General features: G+C 34.8%; 1 protein-coding gene and 1 pseudogene across 1 annotated transcript; one reads left to right on the top strand and one right to left on the bottom strand.

Moving 5' to 3' along the window:
- Positions 1–2925: 2925 nt before the first annotated feature.
- LOC146719974 (uncharacterized) lies at positions 2926–6080 on the top strand (annotated as a pseudogene).
- Positions 6081–9118: 3038 nt separating this feature from the next.
- On the bottom strand, positions 9119–17793 carry LOC146719973 (fatty acid synthase-like). The gene is made up of 6 exons (XM_085489334.1): positions 17077–17793; positions 13913–14744; positions 11456–11931; positions 11111–11365; positions 9514–9762; positions 9119–9443 (listed from the first exon to the last, which is right to left on the bottom strand). The coding sequence occupies exons 1-6, from the start codon at positions 17776–17778 to the stop codon at positions 9345–9347; spliced, it is 2613 nt and encodes an 870-aa protein (XP_085345460.1). The 5' UTR covers positions 17779–17793; the 3' UTR covers positions 9119–9344.

Raw genomic sequence — 17793 nt, 5'->3', positions numbered from 1 at the left:
AAAAGACAAGAGTTGATACAATAATAAAGACATACATGTATTTGTATTGTGGCTATAAATGCCACAAGAATATTAAAATATATAAAAAATAAAAAATGTACACGAAATAAAAATATATGACAAGCGACGAGTGTTAAGGATATCGCGACCGGTGACACAAAATAATAAATAAATAAATAAGCGTCTAGCATGACGAAGGTAGATTATGATTTCCGAATAGAATAAAAAGCGAAAGTCTTCAAAATAATAGATAGACTAATCACCTAAAAATAAAAATAAGGTCGTGGAAAAATCGAGAGAAGCAAGACGATACGCGGCCTCGAAGGGCAGATAGATTTTGACTCGCGCTCGCGATACACGGTTTTCCTCGGTGGAGAGTAAAAATCTGTATTTAATAATCCGAATAAACGCAGTAAAAGACAATATAATTATAACACCTATTAACTATTCCGTCTTAACGATCCTCTCCCGATTCGCGATATTGATAGAGCAATAATTAACGAACTAAGCTACACACGCTCGCCCAAAGTGGTGACCCCGACGTGATCTGGGTGACGCGAAGTGCTGTGGACATTGACATTGCCGCGAATCGTGATACAGATCTTGAAGTGAATTTTTTAAAAAAGTGACGGAATGGTGCTGACACGCGACGATGGAGCTGCCTCTCCGCTGATACAAATCGAGCAGCCGAGACGAGATGCACTGCCTGTGCCAGGGACGTCGCAACAAGGAGCAGAACGACCTTGCCTGTTCATGGCGGGCGCCGAGGTAAATCGCGTAGGCATGAGAATGCCAGAATTTACTTCCGGAGATCCGGAATTATGGTTCAACATCATAGATCGGAGCTTCCAGGCCGCTGGAATTACTACGGACGCGACCAAGTTCGGTTACGTTCTTACGGCGATCGGTCCGCGACACGCGATGGAGGTACGCGACATAATAATGAACCCGCCAGCGGAACGCGCGTACGAAACTTTAAGATGCGAGCTCATAAAAAGACTGAGTTTATCGCAGGAGCACAAGACGCGACGGCTCCTGGAGCATGAGGAGATAGGCGACCGCAAACCGACACAATTTTTGCGGCACCTTCGAGGTCTCGCCGGTAATGTTGTCGGGGATGAAGTCCTGCGAACCATTTGGTTAAGTCGACTATCAGTAAAAATTCAGTAAAAATTTAAATTTGCAAATGTAGAATCGTACCATAAAAAAACTTATCTTTTAAAAAAAAAGATAAACAAGATGCCAAGTCCATGCGCCATGTAAAAAAGAAATTAAAAAATTTTAGTTAAAAAAACTGGGCGCGCTGCTAAGTTTCAAAATTACAATGCACCTTAAAGTAACATTAATTAATTTAAACACAAAACATATATTAACTGTAATGAGTTTAAAAGTAACAATTTAATTTTAATATTGTTAGAATATTATTTAGCAGCGCTCCCAGTTTTTTTAACTAAAATTTTTTAATTTCTTTTTTACATGGCGCATGGACTTGGCATCTTGTTTATCTTTTTTTTTTAAAGATAAGTTTTTTTATGGTACGATTCTACATTTGCAAATTTAAATTTTTACTGATTCATTATACGACTCTATATATGTCTGCAACTTTAATTTTCCACTGGTACAAGTTTCTACTTTCACTTGGCGCAATTTTTTTTTATTTCATTACTTTTGTTACGGTTGTACATGGGTTTATAATCGATAATTTTTCATACAATTCTATTGTACATGGGTTTGCAATGTAGGATTCTACATAAGTTTGCAATGGATAATTTTTAATACAATTCTACATGGGTTTGCAATGGTTAATTTTTCATAGGATTTTACATGAGTTTGCAATGGTTAATTTTTCATAGGATTCTACATAGGTTTGCAATGGGTACGATTCTACATGGGTTTGCAATGGTTAATTTTGCCTAGGATTCTACATGGGTTTGCAATGATTAATTTTTCATAGGATTCTACATGGGTTTGCAATAGGATAGGATTCTACATGGGTTTGCAATGGATAATTTTTGTTAATGGCGTGCCCTTAACTGGTCGCCTTTTTTTACCTTTTTTTAAAGGTGAGTTTTTAGAGATATATGGTACGCTAACTGTGTTCGCGATAAAGGATCACACAGGAGTGATTCCAGAGCGATCCTGCTCCTTACGCGCGCGCTATCCGCTAGTCCCCGGTGGGGGTACATATGACACGGCGAAAATCGGAGCACTTTAGCCGATAACAGAGAATCGACTTCTTGCTATTTAAGAGCGCCGGGAGGTGTCATCCGCAGGCGCTAATCTTAATATCTATGTGTAAAACAGGTAATATAACGTGTACGTTACATGTAACATCAATGTTAGTTGTAATTTTCCACTCATAGATGTAACATTTTTAATATTACATATATTACATTGTAGTTATATTGTCTGTATATCCCAAGATAGCACTGACTTATCAATACATCAATTTGCTATTTGGTATATAATTACAATATAACTACAATGTAATATATGTAATATTAAAAATGTTACATCTATGAGTGGGAAATTACAACTAACATATACGTTACATGTAACATGCTTAAGTATATAACATTTATATACTGTGTTTGCTGGGTTGTTATGATAGCTTGAGTTTAGAATCATATTGGATTTAACAGACAAAATAGCATTATTTATTAATAAAGCGTTGTAAATTGATAATTATGATAATTACAACAATAATTGTAGAATATAATATAGAAATAATTATACATATGGTAATATAAGAATAATTATGCATGCAAATTTCTAAACTAGAGTACTAAAATAATGATCTAAAACAATTTTAAAAAGCATAATAGTAATATATGTATACAGAATTAAATATACATATATGTGTATATATGCATATATATATATATATATATATATTGTAACCGTTGATTTTATATTAGTCCGTCGGATCGATAAGGATCCGGGAAATCGGGCCGATGTAAATGGCCGACGGCACACCTTCGGCGCGGAAAGCGGGAAATTCGCGTAAACACGAAAAATGTTTAATTGGGCGCCAGACGCAAGATTCGCGCCACTCTGAAAATTTACAACTCGACAAATGACCTTTATAATTAGTAAATCATCCCGAAAATTTCCGCGACGGCGATAATCGACTCGCTCAGATCGTCAGGGGGTAGAGGGTGGTGGTTCGGACGGGAGAGAGGACGGAATTCGAGAGAGGCTATTTGAAATCGCTCAAATGTAACAAGCATTAAATATATTTGAACAATGATGAACGAAGATAGACAGAAAAATAATTGTATAAAAGCTTGAGTAAAATGTTAGGTCAAGAAAGAAAAATCAATATTCTTTCGATATACTACGGAGTGAACTCCGTTTTAATGACGCCGAAATACATATAAGCGAGGCCGAAATTTGATTCGGACAATACAATACGGCGTATTTACGGCCGAGACGCGGCGCGTTGTTATTGTTCCGCGCCTTTGAGACGACCCGACGCGGTGATATCGGACGACACGCGGGACCCGGAAGTAACTTCGCACGCCTACGTGTCGAATAATTATTAACGCGCGAGACTTAATAAGGTCCGCGCGGCGTAATTAATTCTGAGGGTTGTAGGCAATGCAAAATCTCCGTAAACTGTAGTAGGTCCCGCGCGACTTCCTTTGCGACCGATCACTCCGGTCGTCCCTCGCAATATTTCACAAAGAATCAGAAGACTGCGCGGATAATGATATGCGCGAGAAAGAATAAGCTATTTCGGATGCGTGACTCTAGATGTTTAGGCACGAATAAAAACAATAATTAGAAGGTAATCGCTCAGCTCGTTAAACCTTCAAATTTGAAAATACCAAGGAGCTTATGTCAATGTTTTCGCTCCTCGGTTCGCGTTCACCGATGTTTGCGTCCATTTAGACACGCGTCATCCGGCTGATGCGTGATTTTGGTTCCTCTACTCAGTCGGGAAAATCAGGAAGATTCGCCGTACGTGGCGATTCTCGCTTTATTCTGTAAGGAGTTGTTGAGCGATAACATGCTCTCAAGTAATATATAACATTTTAAACGTTAAACGACTCAAAGTTACTCCGCCTTCAGTATCTCCTAGCCACTGCTCCCTTGGCTCCTACCTCGTGCTCTTTCGGAGCGGTCCCGGCTATTCATTCACGTTCCCATTAAATCCTTAATAAAAAAAAAAAAAAAAAACCTTCAAATCGTGAACATAAAAGTTGGTCCTTCGAGCCGGATCGAGGTAATCCACGGTGAACGCAGTGCGATCGTCTCTCTCTCTCTCTCTGCTGGACCTCAGTGACGGACTCATCGTTTAGCCCGCACCCAAGGTGGGGACAGCCAACACGATGAGCGATCATCTCTCGCAGCAGCTAACAATGCTGCAATCTGTAGAGCGAGCGCTCTCCAACTTTAAAAAAGTTGGCAGAGCCAATTACACTGCGGCTAAGATTCGTCAACGAATGTCAACCTTGAAGAAGACCTGGACACGGTGCATTGAGAAGCACGCTATCCTGGCACGAGCGTTCACCGCCGAACAGCAGCGGACCATGGACTACTTTTCGAACACGATCTTCGAAAATTGCGAGGAATACTACGAGACAACCCTCGACTACATGGCCGACTGCCTCGAAGAGCTGGATCCAACGCCCACCAGAACGAGCCTGTCGCAGTCCACGATAAGTACCGCTGAACCATCGTCCTTTTCATTAACTCATTTGCCGCCGATTCAACTACCGCTGTTTTCGGGAAATGTCGAGGACTGAGAGAGCTTCCGCGATCGCTTTACTTCTCTCATAATTCAAAATACCGAATTAACTGCATTTTCGCAGATGCATTTCCTAGCTTCAAGTCTCACCGGTCATGCGTTCGACACTATAAAATCTATTCAAATCACCGCGGATAATTTCGATATCGCGTGGAAAACATTAGTTTCACGATTCGACAATAAGCGACGGCTCGTCGACGTGCACGTATCAGCGCTATACTCTCTGCCGACGGTCTCTCGCGAATCCGCTGTCGAACTTAACGCACTTCGCGACAAAGCGAATCGCGCTATCGCTTCTTTAAAAAATTTGAATCGATCACCCGATCAAATGTTGAGCGATATGTTAGTTTTTAGCGTCACGCAAAAACTTGATTACGCTACTCGGAAAGCGTGGAAGTTAAAAACCGGTGACGACCCGAACATTCTTTCGTATGAAGCTCTCGACCGATTTCTCGACACGCGCATTCGTGCATTGGAGGAAATCTCTCCGGCTAATGCTTCCAAATTCTCGCGCGCGCCAAAAGTTACCAGTGCTAACGCCACTGCCTCTGGTTTATCGTGCCCACTATGTCGGGCCGCGCATTTTATCAACAAATGTCCGCAGTTTTTGCGGAGGACTCCGAGTCAACGCCTTGAAGTCATTTTAAAAGCGAAGCGATGCGTCAATTGTTTGAGCGCCAAGCACGCTGTACAATCGTGTCCGAGTCAATACTCGTGCAGAACTTGCCAAAGCAAGCATCACTCGATGCTGCACGTTGACTCGGCCTCTTCCTCAACTGCATCCGCTGTCTCTCTAAAAAACGAAACCATGTACAATAGAATTGTATGAAAAATTATCGATTATAAACCCATGTACAACCGTAACAAAAGTAATGAAATAAAAAAAAAATTGCGCCAAGTGAAAGTAGAAACTTGTACCAGTGGAAAATTAAAGTTGCAGACATATATAGAGTCGTATAATGAATCAGTAAAAATTTAAATTTGCAAATGTAGAATTGTACCATAAAAAAACTTATCTTTTAAAAAAAAAGATAAACAAGATGCCAAGTCCATGCGCCATGTGAAAAAGAAATAAAAAAATTTTAGTTAAAAAAACTGGGCGCGCTGCTAAGTTTCAAAATTACAATGCACCTTAAAGTAACATTAATTAATTTAAACACAAAACATATTTTAACTGTAATGAGTTTAAAAGTAACAATTTAATTTTAATATTGTTAGAATATTATTTAGCAGCGCTCCCAGTTTTTTTAACTAAAATTTTCCTAAACGGCGATTTTCAAGGTTATTTAAAGGTCACTTATATTTTCAAAATAGAATTACCTTAATTTTTCTCATATAAATCGATTCCTCGCAATATTTACTATAAAAAGTTGTAAAGGTATAATTTTTACATAATCTTACATAAACTTCGAAATATTACAAATATTTTATTCTATGAAATATTTCAGTTTATGTAAAATTATGTTAACTATCTTTTAAATTATTCACTTTTAGCCATCTTACCCTTACAACCTTTTATAGTAAATATTGCAACAAATTGGTTTATATATATAATATATATATAACATCAGTTATTATTAATTGATGTTTACATTTATTTTTAGACTTACTAGAGCTCAAATGCTCCACATTTTTTGCAAAAACTGTTTATTTTACAGATTTCAAATATGCTTTTAAATGATGATTAAATATTTCCTTTTTTTAATTATTTTTATTATTATTTTTCAATCTCAATCAACTTTTATAACTTTATGCCAGCACGATACAAATACATGTGTCTTTATTTTTTTTATTATTTTCATTATTATTTTTCAATCTCAATCAACTTCTATAACCTTATGCCAGCAGGATACAAATACATGTATGTCTTTATTATTGTATCAACTCTTGTCTTTTCCATGTAACCATGTCTTCATAGTTTGAATTATCCCTTCATCTTCTCAATCTTTCGCAGAGATTTAATTAATTAAATACACTTCACACGAAATAAAGTTTGCTGGAAGATATACAGCAAACGATAACTGTAAAAACATGATTACGTGGAAAGAACAAGAGTTGGTACAGTAAAGGCAAGTAAGTAAGTACATGTAATGTATCGTATTGGCATAACGCTATATCCGCGGAGCAGATAATGTGGCTGTAGAGGTAGTCTGCAGTGCAGCTAATGTGGACGTAGATGTTGATTGAGATAATTGTCTAATATAAAATAGAAGTTAAAAATTTAGTTTAAAAAGCTGTTGCATATATAAATAAAGTTTATTTTTTCTAAATTTGGAATATGTTTAATTAATTAATTTTTTAAGTCTATGTTTAATAAATTTTTTAAGTCTGTATTCAATAATTTTATTCATTTGATAAATACATGTATGTCTTTATTTTGATATGTTTAATATAATTAGAAATTCATTATTAATTAGATATGTAAACTATAAATTCATATATAATATTTGAAAATATATGTGAATATTTAAATTTTTATCTTCTCCTTCCTCTCCTTCAATCTCTTTAATATCAATATGTGTATGTGTGTACACGCGCGCACATTTGTACGTATTTATTTAATTATTGGATAGTTGAGAGTACTTAATTGATAAAAAATTATGACAATAATAATCCTTTTCCAAAAATTTCTAAATCTTAATTTGTCGCAATAACATCGCGTTTGGCTCTTAGTCGAGATGAAGATGGAGTTTTTAAAAAATAGGAGAGCTGACTGACAAATATTCTTATTAATGTTTGTTGCGTTTGGACCAGGTACGACGCCTTGGTGGGGGGTGGGGGGTTATAAACATTGAGAGAAATATTGATTTGTAAGTGTCTGAATAGCTCGACGAAAGAGCAGTCGCCCGGCAAGCGGAAGGTCTCGGGTTCGATTCCCGATTCAGCCGACTTTCGGACCAATATTTTTCTCGTCTTTTTCTTACAGGGGATGTTAAGAGAAGGAACAAGGGGAATTTCTGAGATTCCAACCATAGGATTCAAATTCCTCAGTTTCCAAAAATTTCTAAATCTTAATTTGTCGCAATAACATCGCGTTTGGCTCTTAGTCGAGATAAAGATGGAGTTTTTAAAAAATAGGAGAGCTGACTGACAAATATTCTTATTAATAATCCTTTTGTTTTTTTTTCTTATTATTTACTCAGATCTTTTTGTCTATCTTATAAGATAAACACTTTAGAGATTGAATATTTCAAGTAAACTAATTGTAAGTAAATTTCACATTAATGCATATAGATGTTTAATCATGAATGTACTAAATAAGTACACAAGACGAACAGTGAGTGAGTGAGTGAGAATGAGAGTGTGTGTGTGTGTGTGTGTGTGAGAGAGAGAGAGAGAAGAGAGAGAGAGAGAGAGAGAGAGAGAGAGAGAGAGAGAGAGAGAGAGAGAAGAGAAAGAGAGAGAGAGAGAGAGATGAAGAGAGAGAGAGAGAGAGAGAGCGAGAGAGAAGAGAGAGAGGAGAGAGAGAGAGAGAGAGAGAGAGAGTTAGCCAACATAACCCCGCACGCTGCCGATATGGTGGAGCGCCACTATCGCCATCTGTTGTAAAACGTGCGAGATGGACAAAATTACCACTACATGCATCTTGCATGTGTTGTGTACGTGTGATATATGTGTGCGCATGTGTTGTATACGTGTGAATACGTGTAACACGATACTACTATGTATGCGTGGTCGATGATGATAATGATGATAATGATGACGGGGACGTTTCTTAATAGAAATTTTTCATATTTCGACTTTGCATTTATATATCTTTGCTTACAAATCACGTAGAGCAGAAATAAAGACACTTTTATTATATAATTCGAACTCAATCTATCGATTAAGTCTAGTATAAACTCGATTGCTTCAGCCATTAATGAGGATTCGAAATATTATAAAGACTCAAATGTCCGACTCGCGTTAAGATACACGGTGTCTCCGCTACGCCCTTAACTGGTCGCGAGACACTACCGTGTCTCTTGATATGCTCTATTGTCTGTTAAACCAAATATGATTCCAAATTTAAGATATCATAACAACCCTATTTGCATGAAAAATAATGTGGTTATGAATAATTAGAATATTCAGTGCAGATTAATTTTATATACGTTTTGTGTCAAAGTACAGCAAATACGATAATAATGCAGAAATGGGCGACTTTTGCGATTCTTATTTTGTTTTGCATTTTAATGAGATGTATACAAATGCGAAAAGCATTTTTTATTCAAACTCATATGTGCTGTAGTCAAACGTCAAAATATATGCAATACATAATATGTATACTTTTTATATGTGATGATAGAATTTTGAAAGGAATAGAACATCTTTTTTTAAATTAATATCGTCCATAATAAATAAAGCGGTGGAAACAAAAAATAATTTCATTTCTCTACCAATCTTGTCTTTTATTATTTTAATTTAATTTAATTTAATTTTGCTTTGGCTAAAAGTACATGATTAAAATAATTATCAAATATATATTAATTTTGTCTACATTAACATTTTGAAAATGTTTCAGATAATTAAGACTTGATATATTTTCATGCATAATTATTTCTATATTATATTGTATAATTATTGTTGTATAATGTTCATAATTTTTAATTTACAACGCTTCGTTAATAAATGATGCTATTTTGTCATTGTCCATCATTGAAATATGAGTACCTTCCACGTAATGAATTTGTATTGTACCTTCGGTGACCTAAAAAAAATGTCTCTTGTAAGAAATATCTTAAAAATAATAAAATAGTTTACCATCTAATCAATTTTACCTTGTGTAAACCACAATCCTCCTCGGTATAATTGAAAGGCGCAAGTGTAGGTTTTAAAAATGTTATAGATGATTTCAAGCGCGGCAACGAAGATATATTATAATTTCTTAAAGCGATTATATGATCGAAAATTGTCGAACATAAAAGTTTCTGATTTTCAACAGATAATACAGTAATCTCCTTCGAAAAGGGAGAAAATGCTTCTAACTTTTCCTCCCATGTTTTGCACTTATTCAGCTCTGATGCAAGCTGTAAATAATATAATAGAATAAAAAAAATTAATTTTTTTATTAAAACATTTGTTTCTGAACATAAATTTGGTAAGTCTGTGCTTTGTTTCTATATGTATTAGGTTGGTCAATAAGTCCGTGTGGTTTTTTTACATGTAAATGATGGATAATTTTTACATAGAAGGCAATACCTTTAATCAATAATGTATTAGCCCTTTTGTTCTACTATCTTTTGCTATCTTTCACGAAACTTCATAATTCCTCGCTCGTAGAACTTCTTGTTTATTTCGTTGAAAAACTGTTTTAAGTGCCGTTTGATGTCTTCTTCAAAAGTAAAGTGCCGTCCATTCAAGGATAATTTTGTAGGAAGCAAAACAAATAATAATCCGAAGGAAAATACGGAGGATGTGGTAGGATATCCTAGCCCAACTCCAATAATTTTTGCCGTGTTTGTAAAGACGTGTGCGGTCTGGCGTGATGGAAGATAGCATCTATACGATTCATTAATTCTGGACGTTTCTTGTGAATCGCTGCGTTTAATTTGTCCAACTGGTCACAGTACACATCTGAATTAATCGTTTTGTTCTTTGGAAGCAACTCGTAAAACACAACACCCTTCCAATCCCACCATATTAAGAGCATAGTTGATTCAGATGGTTTAACACGCTTGTTTTTGATATGTGGAGAACATCTGCAATCTCTCGCGTCGTAAAACGTTTATTGGTATCGATTAACGCTTTTACTTTGTCTTGATCAATCTCAACTGACCAGCCAGAGCGTGGTACATCTTAGATTGAAAAATTTCCGAAACAAAATTATGCAAACCATTTCTGGCACACACATTCTTTCACAACATCCTTACGATATACCGCACATATCTTTTTAGATGTTTGTGCCGCGTTTTTGCCTTTGTTAAAATAAAATAACATAATATGGCGAAAATGCTTGTTTTTGTTATCCATCTTTCGAATTATGTTAAACACATAAAACGCAACTAATCTTTACGTATTTTTTTTTAAATGCACGTTGAAATATCATCTATCGAACAAAATGCGTACTTTCACAATTTGAATTGAATATAATTGCTTTTCAAAACATTAGAGTTATCTATCGACAAAAACCGCACGGACTTATCGGCCAACCTAATACTTTAAACCTGGAAAAGTTTTTTTATTCTACCGTATTCGACCAATAAATTGAAATGGATGCGCAAAAATTATATTTTATTGATAAAATAGGATGACGTTTAAAATCCACATAATTTATAAATAATGTATATATATACATATATATATATATATATGTATATTGTTATTAAAATTTTACTTTAAAAAAGTCATAATGTGTAATGTTAATCATAAACTAACCATTTCACTACGAGATCCAAGATACATTTTTATGAAACGAAGTATAACATCATTTTGTAGTTCGTGTTCCGACTGTTGATTAAGAACTATCTCACCCAAAAATTTCATTAGATCAGGAGCACCATCAATAATTATTAAACGTCCAGAGAAATTCTTAGCTTCCAATAATCTTGCTAATTCGATGGCAATTAAACATCCAAATGAATAACCCACAATCAAAAATTCCTTTTGACCTTTCATTTTCTCTAATACATACTGGAAAAAAGAAAAAAATTCATATATAATATGGTATGTAAAAAAAGGTGTGTATGATTATTTCAAATAGATTATCTTATAATTCCATACAGGCAGAAAATACGCTGCTGATTTCGTTATTGAACGAGTGACACCCGGAATATGAAATACACCGTGTTGTAAACACGTCGCCGAAGATTTAATTTTCGATTCTACCAGTTTATATACTCTGGCACAGCCATCGATTCCTGGTATAAGAAATACTTCGCTTCCAACAGCTTCCCTCTTTGTACCGACTTCTACATAGATATCTGGATTCAAATCCGAATCGTTGAGTTTTCGTGTCAACATATTTAACCCGTCCAACTTATTTGCTTCAGCATCAGTGGCATCAGGGACCTCTTCTTGCTTGTCTGTATTTGTCATTTGTTTAAGTTTAGCAAAATTGAGATTTCGAATATCTTGTGCTGTCAATAAAATATCGAATTCTCTTTCCAACGTCTGTTTAATTTCCACTGCCATCATTGAATCCATTCCTAGTTCGGCCAGTGACATGTTTGGCGGCGCCAAATGTGGATTTTTTAATCCTATTTTTAAAAATATTAGAAAAAATTAAATATTTAAATATCATTTTAAGGGAATCGTACTTGAAACAAGGATATAAAAATTTGCGGTTAAAGTTTACATTTTTCTCAATTTATAATGCACTTGATTACTTGTCATAATTTTATAATGTACAATTAATAATTATCTATATACAGGGTGTCCGGTAACTAACGGACCAACGATAACAAGTGGGTTCTTTGGTCAATTTGGGAACGATTTTTCCTCAGCGAAAATGTCGAAAAAGGTCGTCATTTTTTACAACTTTTCAATATTTGTCATTATGTATCTTTATAACTAAGCCTCAAATTAAAATTTTATTATAGTAAACTCTACCTGAAATTAACTGAAGAATGTAATTATGTTAGACTTTTAACTCCAAAACGTTTAGTTTTCAAAAAACCCATTTTTTTCAAACGCTTATAACTCGAAAATTATTGACTTCTCAACATTTTTGCTAAGGAAAAATCGTCTCCAAATTGGCCAGAGAATCCGCCCTTAATCATTGGTCCGTTAGTTACCGGACACCCTGTATATATACATATATAAGTCAGGGTTAAGAAAGTTACTTTGTAAAAGTAATTAATTACAGTTACAGTTATTTCATTGAAAAAGTAACTAGTTACAGTTACAAGTTACCGATTTTAAAAAATAACTCGTTACAGTTACAGTTACTCAAAAAGTAACGAGTCGTTATTTTTGAGTTACTTTTTAAAAATAATTATACATTATTTTAAATATAAAGAGCTTACATTTTATGCACAATCACAGTCAAAGTATTTAAATAAATTCTTGAATGTAAATTGATCGATTTGCTTGCAACTTTGCGATTACCATTAATGTATGAATGACTTTTATATACAACAGTAAAAATAGTTATTGTAACTTACTAAATGGTAATCGCAAAATCGCAAGCAAATCGATCAATTATTACATTTAATTATTTTTTTAAATACTTGACTGTGATTGGTCGATCTTAATTATGTGTTATAATATTTTATGTACACAAAATGAAAATTTTAGGTAAAAGATTAAATCATATGAAAATCCATATGCTACTATTATCGAAATTTAATTTAACAATATAACGGTTATCATACTTTCAGCGCATATTTCCAAAAAAAATACCTATATAATAAAGTAACTGTTAAAATAGTTACTAGTTACAAAAAAAAATGTAACTAAGTTACAGTTATAGTTACAGATGGAGAAAAGTAACAAAGTTAAATTACAGTTATCGAAAAAGAGTAACTGTAACTGTAACTTCGTCACAAGTAACTCGTTACTTCCTAACCCTGATATAAGTACCGTCCGTCTGTCTTAGCTACTGTACAGTAGCTAACAGACTGTCGATATGACAGGACAATTTTCATGTTTCTATCTTTTATTAATGTAATTGCTGAATAAGAGCAACACTTGAAAAGGACCACAATGGGGGTCGAAACGTAGTGTGTACTTATTTTCAATAAATGAATAGCTAATTTTTGGTCGAATTAAATTGCATCTTATTATAATGTTTTACATTTAAAAAATATGAAATTGTGTGGAAATACAAATAAACAAACAAGAAAATAAAAATAAAAATATAAGCATTTAAAAATATGCAAAACGCGATGCAAAGTAAAATATCTGGAGGAAAAAATAGATAACATATAGTAGTCATCAACACAAAAATTTAAACATTAATTTTGGTTTAAATTTCGTAAAAATCGGACAACAAATGTGGAAGTAGTTCGCGGTAATACAGACAAAAGAATTAATTATTTGTGTTAAAACAGGTTTAATATAGGCTATATGAGGACCGTACAAAGCGCGGTCCGAAAAGCTAATGTTGAATAATAGTTGAATTAAAAGTTGATTTAATAGTCGAATAATAGTAAATTAATAGTTGATTAGATGGAATAATAGTAGATTAATATAAATTTTAGATCACGATATTTGACATAATAGTAATTATGAATTTACCCATAATATTTGCAACAGCTTCAAACGGATTCGTTGCCTGGCCAAGACCTTTTCCTTTCTCGGCAACAATCATGCTGGCTACGATTGGCCGATCTTGAAGCAAAAATACTTCCAATGTATTCAAACAAGAGGATATTTCTTGTTGCAATGTACCTCCAATAACAAGTTCTTTGTTGTCTTCTTGCATATCTGCGACAAGCCCAACATTACCAATAGCGCCCCATTGTATAGCCAAACCATGTAAACCCTCTTTCTTTCTTCTCTCACAAATTCTTTCCATTACGGAATTAGCCATTCCGTAATTTGTTTGGCCTGCGTTTCCTCTTCCACATGAAACGGAAGAAAAAACGACAAAATGTCGAAGTTGAGGACAAATTGTTCTCGATAATTCGTCCATTTTCTTTGTCGTCCATGCTTTTGACAAAAAGGATTCTCCGAAAGTCTCTGGAGACTGATTATTGAATATGCTATCTTTCAACACAACTGCGAGATTGAATATAGCATCCACAGGATCTTGTTTTTCGGCAAATTTCAACAGAGATTTACAGTCTTTGTATTTCGAAGTATCAACAGCTGTCACGATTTGTATGTTCACCCCTTGTGATTGCCACAATTTTACTCTCGATCGCTGATAACCGTTCTTTATTCCAGTTCGCGATGTCAGAACTAGATTTTTGGCACCACGTGAAATCAACCAATCAATTAATTCTAGACCGAAACCACCTAGGCCGCCCAAAACAATGTAAGATTTGTGTTCGAGGCAATAATAGCGGGGTTGTGCAAGTATAGGTGCATCCAAGGATTCATCTTCATTGTGAACTTTTATTATTATCTGCAAATTATGTTAATTTAAAACAAATACTAAAAGAATACATACACATTAAAAAATATTATGGGATCCTGTCTTTGTCTGCTTCATCGACAAATATTATTTATTGTAATATACTAAACAGAATGAAAAATCCTTTTCTAGAATTTAAGTATTCATAATACAAAATTTGGGTTCCTGTGTCTTTATATAAAAAATCAACAAAGCTAAATAATTAATTACAGTTTTCTAATCGGTCTTTTTATTGATCGTAACTACGACATGATTCGAAGAACCCAATACAAAAACTGTTTTATTTAACATTTTAGTTTTTTATATATAACTTAATTTGCAAATAAATACTTTGATTGTTAAATAGAATTTTTTATTCTGTATAGCCGAAAAATGGTTAAATGAAAATAACATAAGAAATATGAAGGATGTTAGAAAAAATTAAGACAGTTCGAAATGAAGATTACAGATAGAGACCTGTAAGAATGTAGGCAAAAAAATAAACTTTTTAAATATATATATATATATATTTTTTTTTTTTTTTTTTTTTAAGGGGTAGGTGAAAAAAATCTTCAAAAAACACCCGTGGAGGTAAACTTGGGTAGTGTGGGATTTTTACCCACTAAAAATAACACCACCCTAATCACCAGCCTAAACAAGGCCGACTAGCGACTTTTTCTTAATACATTAAAATCACATGGGTGGAACACTTATCATAAGATAGGTCTCCTGTTGAGTTTTAAATCAATAATTCATGAGGTTTGATTCTCTTAAGCCTTCTAGGGTTGTCCTCTACATTGAGAACAACTTTACTTTTTTAAATATATGTCGCGTTTTATACTACGAAAATATAATAAAACTATGTAATAGAATTAGGGTACTTTTATATACAGGGTTTGTCCGGAAAGTAATGCGTCGCATTTTTTTGTGACGCGACTATACATCGCAGAGCGATGGGACCGGTTGGGGAGGAAGGGGGGTACCCTTAGCTTTCCAACGGTAGGTCGCTCAATTGTTTCCATGCGCTTGGAGGGTTAGGACGGCTTATTCTGTGAACCTCTGCTTAGTGGTCGCGTCGAACTTGTGATGGAGAGAACGATAGAGCAACGCTATGCGATAAAGTTTTGCGTGAAGCTGGACAAGACGCCGCTGGAAACTTTTGAAATGCTCAAGAAAGTTTTCGGGGACGATTGCCTTTCCAAATCGCAGTCAAACAGATGGCACAAGATGTTTAGAGAAGGTCGGAAGGAGGTCGCCGACGAGGCCCGCGCAGGACGCCCGTCAACATCGCGAACGGACGACAATGTGACTCGTGTGCGCCAATTATTGAATTCAGACCGTCGAATGAATGTTCGCTTAATGTCGGAATTATTGAACTTGCCGAAAACGATTGTTCACGAGATTGTATCGGAAGACTTGGCCATGCGGAAGATTTGCGCAAAACTTGTGCCCAGAGTGTTGACCGATGCGCAAAAGCAACACCGAGTGGAAGTTTGTGAAGAACTCAAGCAACTCTGTGCAGATAATCCCAATTTCCTGAACAACGTTATCTTGGCCCCGGCGGACTTTTTTTTATTTCCTCGGCTGAAAAGGGAGCTCAAAGGACAACAGCTCGAGTCGGTTGACAACGTACAAGCTACTTCGACGGCCTCCCTGAACAGCATCCCAGTCAAGGAGTTCCAGAAATCTTATGACGCATGGAAATCGCGTTGGCAAAAATGTATTGACGCAGAAGGGTCATACTTCGAACAATTTTAAGTTGTTTTACCTATGCGATCAATAAATTCTTTTTTAAAAAAATGCGACGCATTACTTTCCGGACAAACCCTGTATGTAAATTCGACCAATACTAGCTATAAATTGTTTTATTTGTTACGATGTTTCGGTTTAGGTCCTTTTCAAGTACAACTATATAATACAAGAGAATTATCTATATGTATAGTAATAATTTACAATTACGGTTTGAAAAATATAATAAAAAGACGAAGATACATAAGTTCTAATGCAATATAATGTTAGCGGCACAATACATTCCCTCAATACATGAGAGAATCGTTGTGTCCTGATGGAAATGAGTTAAAGAAATGAACAGTTTTAACTAAACACAAGTTAAACGACCTTTATTATTTTGTCATAGGTATTACCTAAACTGTTTATATCTTTTTGTAAATGATCAAAACATTGTAACAAATAAACAATTTATAGCATTGATCGAATTTATATAAAAATACCTTGATTTATTAATCTGCTAGCAATACAAAATATTCAATTAAATTAATAAATTAAATAATAATCAAATAAAAATTAATTCTTGCATTAAATATATAATGAAAAATAATCATACCTTGCCAATGTGCTTTCCAGCAATGTATCTAAACGCAACTTCTACTTCATCCTTTTTGAAGACTTTCCTGCATAATGGTTTGATAGCGCCATTCTTTAAACCTTCTACTATTTTGCTTCTCAGTACTGTCTTACTCTCCGGTTTTGCAGAGAATAATTTATCTAATAAAATGCCGTAAAAGCTAATGCCTTTTGAGAATGAAGATATTTCCAAAGGACTATTAGCAAACATGTCAAACTTTCCAATTTCGAGGAAACAACCGCCCTTTGCTAAGCAACGAACGGACGCTAGCAGTTTCTCCTCGACTAAGGAATTCAATACGATATCCACTCCGCGACCTTCCGTTCCCTGGATAATCATTTGCTCGAAACTCGTGTCTCGAGAATTTCCGATATGATTTTCGGGTATGGAGGGAAACATTTTTCTTATAAAGTTTCGTTTCTCGGCAGTCCCGACCGTCGTAAACACTTCGCAGCCTTCACAAAGCGCGAGATGAATCGCAGCTTGACCGACGCCTCCTGTGGAGTGAATCAACACTTTGTCGCCCTTTTTTATTTTACCTTTCAAATATAAAGCGTAATAGCACGTGCAATATGCGCAAGGAATCGTCGCAGCTTCTTCCATCGTCAAGTTGTCAGGTATGATCCAACTAAGATATTTGTCAGCTACGCGAATATTAGCGATTCCTCTGAAAATAATCATTTCAAAAATTATTTC

Source organism: Nylanderia fulva, unplaced genomic scaffold, assembly GCF_048542155.1.
Source record: "Nylanderia fulva isolate GAGA-0341 unplaced genomic scaffold, ASM4854215v1 Scaffold80, whole genome shotgun sequence".
In the NCBI taxonomy this organism is placed as follows: domain Eukaryota; kingdom Metazoa; phylum Arthropoda; class Insecta; order Hymenoptera; family Formicidae; genus Nylanderia; species Nylanderia fulva.
This window is presented reverse-complemented; position numbering and strand designations above follow the sequence as displayed.